Source organism: Pteropus alecto, unplaced genomic scaffold (assembly GCF_000325575.1).
Source record: "Pteropus alecto unplaced genomic scaffold, ASM32557v1 scaffold214, whole genome shotgun sequence".
NCBI lineage: Eukaryota > Metazoa > Chordata > Mammalia > Chiroptera > Pteropodidae > Pteropus > Pteropus alecto.
Window position 1 is genome coordinate 487,972 of NW_006435787.1, and position 5,285 is coordinate 493,256.

Consider the following 5,285-nt stretch of genomic DNA (forward strand, 5'->3'; position numbering starts at 1 on the left):
CCCGGAAGGCGTTTAGAGCCCCAGGTCTGGTTAGCAGGTGTGCACACGGCTGCCGCGGCAGCTACTCCTCGCAGGTCCTGCAGTCTTGCCTGTGACCCGGTTATTCTGGTACAGCGTCTCCTGTGGTGGGAATGGGGGCTGCTGGGATGGTTTTTTCTCCACAAGAGTTTTTGGAGATCTCATTATGGGTGTGTAGTTTCTTGATTCCTCTTCGGGGCCGAATCAATGTAATTCATTTAAACAGCAGCCCGTTTGTAGACTCTTCGGTTGTCACTTTGCTCTGACAAAAAACGCTGAGCTTAGCCGCCTCCTGACCTTTCTCTCGGTTTAATTCCTTTAATGCAGCTGTCAGGACGGCTCATGGACAGGCTCGGGCACAGGCAGGCAGGCGTCGAGCACGCTTCGAGGGCAGTGCTGATAGTGGGGTGTCCTTCAGCCTGGAAGGAGGTTGCGGGGTCACATGGCCGGATCTGGAGGCCCCTGCCTGAGGTTCTGCTGTGTTTACCCCTGTTACGTCTGTGGATCCTGTGTCTGGGGTGACCTGCGTCTGCATAAAATGCTCTCGTGCGTTTCGTCCCAGAGCTGTGATCGTGCACACGCCTGCTGAGGGCACGTTATCCCCGGTGTCCCGGGCAGGAGGGCACCCGCGTTTGTCAGTTCCCGGGAACCCTGATTTCCAGAGCTCTTCCCATGGGTCTGTGTCCCACGGTCAGACGGGTCTTGTCATGGATCCCGACACAGCGTCCCTTCTGGGGAGGGGTGTGGTCGACCTTCTCAGAAGAGGTTCTGGAAGCGCCTGCCAGCCCCGGCTCCGGCCGTGCCGTCTTTAGCAGTGGATGGTTGCCTTCTGCCTCCCTGTCCCCTCCCGTGTCGGGCCCAGGCGCGGGGCTGAGCTGACCGTCCGCACGCTCGTCCCTGCCAGGCCTTTCTGGGCTTCCTGTTGGTCTCATTTTCTTCAGTCCCGTCCCCACTCTTTCACGCCCCCCTTGTCGCCAGCCACCCTAACCTGTTCAGTGCAGGCCCTTCTGTCTGTGTGTATTCTTGCAAAACGTGTTTTGATGCCTCTTTTAAAAAATCTTTTTATTTTGAAATAATTTGAAACTTAAAAAATGCAAGGAGTGCACGAAGACTCCTGCGCCCTCCGCAGAACCAGCGCCCAGGCCGTGTCTGCAGGGGGCTGTGTCGTGTGGGTCGGCCGCCCTGACTCCCAGCAGCTCTTTGGGGTCCGTGTGGCTCCTGTGTGGCATCTGTTACACCCCCGACTACCTGCTCGCCAGGGGTGGGACAGGTTTTAAACGGCTCTCCGTTGGCCACACTGGTCCCTTCTGTCACCGTGGGCCGGGCTGTCCTGGAGATGCTCCATGGCCTTGCTCGTGGCAGTGCTCCCTCTCTGGGTGCTTGCGTGGGCCACGTGAGTGTGACGCACAAACAGGCTGTCATATCTGTCCCATGGGTCGAGCACCTCAGGCGAGGCAGGCTTTGCCGTCTGTGACCCAGGGCCATCTGGTGGCGAGGCCCTGCCAAGCCAGCCATGTGGGTGTGTGATGCACTCGCTTCCTGGGGTCAGGCCGTTCACCAAAGTGGGGGTGCTCCCTCCCACCTCCCAGTGGGCACTTCTGGGAGAGGAACTGAAATACTCACACACAGGCTTGAGACGGAAAGCTGCCTAGTGTCTGGGTGGGTGGGGGGCGTCACGACCACGTCCGTCTCCCTGAGCTAGCTTATAATGCCGTCCCAGTAAACAGACCACCGGGCTTTCATCTGGGACTGGACCACGTGTCTTAAAGCTCATTTGTGTCGCAGACAAGCAGGACCACCAGAAACCTCTGAAAACGAGGAGCAGGAGGAAGCGACAGGCTGGGCCGTGCTGTCGTGTCCTGGCTGATGCTGGGCTGTCCTGTGAGCAGCCTCAGGGACAGACCCCACTCCCAGGGACACTAGGTGTGCAGGAAAGTGGCATTTCACGGCAGAGACTCTGGTTAGTAGTGGCATCGGGAGGCTGCACAGGTGTGGAAAGGGACCCACCCGACCTGCCCCCCTGCTGTGCTGGGAGGCACTTGAGGGCTGCAGACTAGCGCAGCGAGCAGGCCCTGAAGTCCCAGGCAGACATGTGGCCGTTCTTCAGTGGCCTGGGGGATGAGGACGCTTTCTTGCCTGCCCCTCCCAGTCCAGAAGCAGTGAGTGCAGGGACCAGAGACCTGAGGACATCAGGGAAAGGACAGCAGATGAAGGACAGGATTTGCTATTCATCAAACAAACGACCACCGTTTACAAGGTTCACGTAAAGAAAGCTGGAGGCCAATAGCCTGGGACCTGGGAGGAGCGAGCAGGTGGGACGGAGTGACGACGGTCACAGGAGACGCGGGGCTTTGCAGCCTTGCAGAAAGGCAGTGGCCACAGGGCCTGTCCCCAGGGAGACACCGGCCGCTGTGTCCTGGGCTCTGCCCCTGCTGGGTGCTGGTGGCCTCTTGGCACTGAGCAGCTTCAGTGGCGCTGGCGGACGGAAGCTGTGGTTTCTGCTCTTCCGGTTCCTTCGCGGCTCTTCATAGGGGGAGGGCTGACGGCACCCGTGTTTTTCAACGAGATTGACACGGACGGGGGAGAATGCACAGTGACTGTTGGCAGAGGGGGAGGGACCCCAGCTCCACAGAAACCCCTCCGATGGACTCCCCAGGGGGCCGCCCCCTGGAGAGCGAGGTGGGTGAGGTGGGTGTGGTTGGCGCAGAGCATCTGGAAGGCTCGCTCGGTCCCCCGGGACCTTGTGAGCTGGGGCTGCCCCAGCAGGGCAAGGAGCCGTTTGTAGGTGTCAGCGGCATCCGACCTCGGGGGACATAAGGCCACAGATGTCATGACTGCGGGCGAGAGCAGTCTGCATGGGGGCTTGTGGTCAGTTGGGACGCAGGGTCCGAGTTGGAAGATGACTTAGGGAAAGGCCAGGAAGGAGCGCGCGTGCGCAGCCGCCCACCGGCCTGGGAGTGCGTCTGACGGCTGCGGGGCGGGCGGGCTGAGCGGCGAGTCCTGCTCACGTCCCCACACGGTCTTCCTCTGGGGCTCGGCGGGGCCTTTTGTCTTTTGGGGAGACTTGGATCATCTGGGGGACAGTGAGCCTGAGGGCTCAGGCAAACGCCAAGTGGAAGATGGACAGCTGCAGGCCTGGAGGTCCCGTTGCTGTCCATCCGGAGACCATGCCAGTGACCAGCAGCCACGGTCCCTGCCTTGGTCCTGGCCATGGCGTCCGGAGTGCTCACTCTCTCCCCAGGACCTGCGCACACATTTTCACGTTTGGAAGCAACGTCGGTTCTGGAAAGCTGAGTTCACGCTTGGCTGGGGGTCCCGTGTGGGCCCGGGTGACGAGGGGTCCCGTGTGGCCCCAGGTGACGGACGTCCCCTGTGCCCCCGGCCCGCAGCAGCCAGTCGGCTGGCATTGTGACCCTCACGGGCGCCCGGCTGCCCAGGCAGCGCCTGCATGAGCAGACGGCATGCGCTGGGCTCGCTCGCCCTGGAGGCCCCTGCGTGGTCTCGTCTGCGTTACAGCTCATGTCCCCTGTGACTGTGACCTGTCACGTACACCTGCAGGCCTACCTTCTGCTCGGCCTGCATGGGCCCCAAACGGACGGTTTACTGCTGCCCTGAGGGCCTAATCCAGGGTGGGGTGGTCCTGCGGGGGGAGTGGGGAGAGTGGGGGGAGCTGTGGAGGGGTCCTGCAAGGTGAGTGGGGGGAGCACGGGGGTCCCACAAGACAAGGAAGATTGTAGGTTCTGGGATGCCGTTTCGTGTGGCATCAGTACACGACAGAATTTTCCCTTAGAGAAGGAGGAGAAATGCGAATCTTTAATAAGTGTTGGCGACATGCAGGTTCACTGGTTTGTGTGAGTGTTGGGCAGAGCTGGGCCTGCCGTGGGCCCATGTGCTGTCCGGCGCGGGGTCCGTCTGGGCCGGCGAGCTGCGGGATCCCAGAAAACGACAGCCGGGAACACGTGGCCGGTGCGGGCCTGCAGCTTTGGTTTCAGGTGTTTGGTGACGCTTCCTGCCGAGACCCCCCTCAGTGTATGTTCTCTGTGTTTTGCATTCGTTTGGCCGGTCTGGGGACAGGGACCCTTGGCATCTGTGTATAGTGACTGCTGCATGGCTGGACATCTCTGGGGAGCAATCAGGGCTTCCTGCAGGTGCAGGGAGACAGGTGGGCTTCGCCCTGTCCCGCCCCCTACCCCTCTGCACGTTTACTCTGCTTATAGGACCCTGGCCAGGGTGTGAGGTTGCCCAGGCCGCGGTCGCTGAGCCCGGAGGCCGGGGCGGAGGGAGGGCGTGCAGAGGGAGCCCGTGCTGTGTCCCTGGCGGGGGAGATGGGGGACTTCTGCCATCAGCTGCTGGCACCACTGTCTTGGCCACACCTGCCCCGCTCTCTGAGGTCCTGGAGTGACGTGACACACGGAGCTGGGGGTTTGGAAGGCCTTGCGTTTTTGTTGTCTGGGGGGACTCGAGGACTCTCCTTTCTGCCTTCCCTTGCCTGCTGAGCATTGGCCTGTGACCTTTTGAGTGTCCGTGAGCAGGCAAAGGCCCAGGCCCCCGCTGACACGAGGAACCTGGCCTTGGCCTGGCCTCGGGGTCTCTTCGTCCGCAGCCTGCACGCCAGGCCCCGTGTGTGTGGGGTCGAGGGGGCGGCTGCAGCCACCTCCGCTTGTTCGCCTGGATGGACGCAAAGCCGGCCCGAGCCGTAGCCCCGACTGTCGCCGTTTCTGCTTGCAGCCTGGGATCGTGTCGCCGTTTAAGAGGGTGTTTCTGAAGGGCGAGAAGAGCAGGGACAGGAAGGCGCACGAGAAGGTGGCGGAGCGGCGGCCCCTGCACACCGTGGTGCTGTCGCTGTCCGAGCGCGTGGAGCCCGACCGGCTGCTGAGTGACTACATCGAGAAGGAGGTGAAGGTAAGTGCGCTGCGAGCCGCCGCTGAGGCTGGCACCTGGCCCGGTCCCTGGTCAGGGCTGAGCCACTCCGTGCGTCTCCCGAGTCCTGTGAGAGCCTGTGCCCGGGACACTTGTCGCTCGTCCCTCCCCATCACGACAGTGACGTAAGCGAATGGAAGGCGCAGGGCTGCGAGGTCAGAGAACGGGGACACGTGGGACGAGGCCGGGGCCTGGTGAGCAGGCGCTGGGCTGAGGCACGGCCACATGTGACCTGGCGCTCTCTGCTCTCACCTGGCCGTCACGAGAGGTGGGGCTGGGAGCTGTCCTGGGAGAGACGTGGGACTAAGGCTTTGGGGCACAGGGAGGGCGGGCGGGCCAGAGTGAAG

At 62.3% G+C, this 5,285-nt stretch overlaps 1 protein-coding gene across 1 annotated transcript in view; it reads left to right on the plus strand.

The window, feature by feature from the left end:
* Positions 1-2,646: 2,646 nt before the first annotated feature.
* Positions 2,647-5,285, plus strand: part of CCM2 (CCM2 scaffold protein) — a 12,348-nt gene continuing 9,709 nt past the window's right edge. Inside the window, exons 1-2 of the mRNA XM_015589027.2 lie at positions 2,647-2,697; positions 4,747-4,920. Of these exons, the coding sequence (XP_015444513.2) occupies positions 2,662-2,697; positions 4,747-4,920 (210 nt within the window). The 5' untranslated portion in view covers positions 2,647-2,661. The remainder of the gene's footprint in view (positions 2,698-4,746; positions 4,921-5,285) is intronic.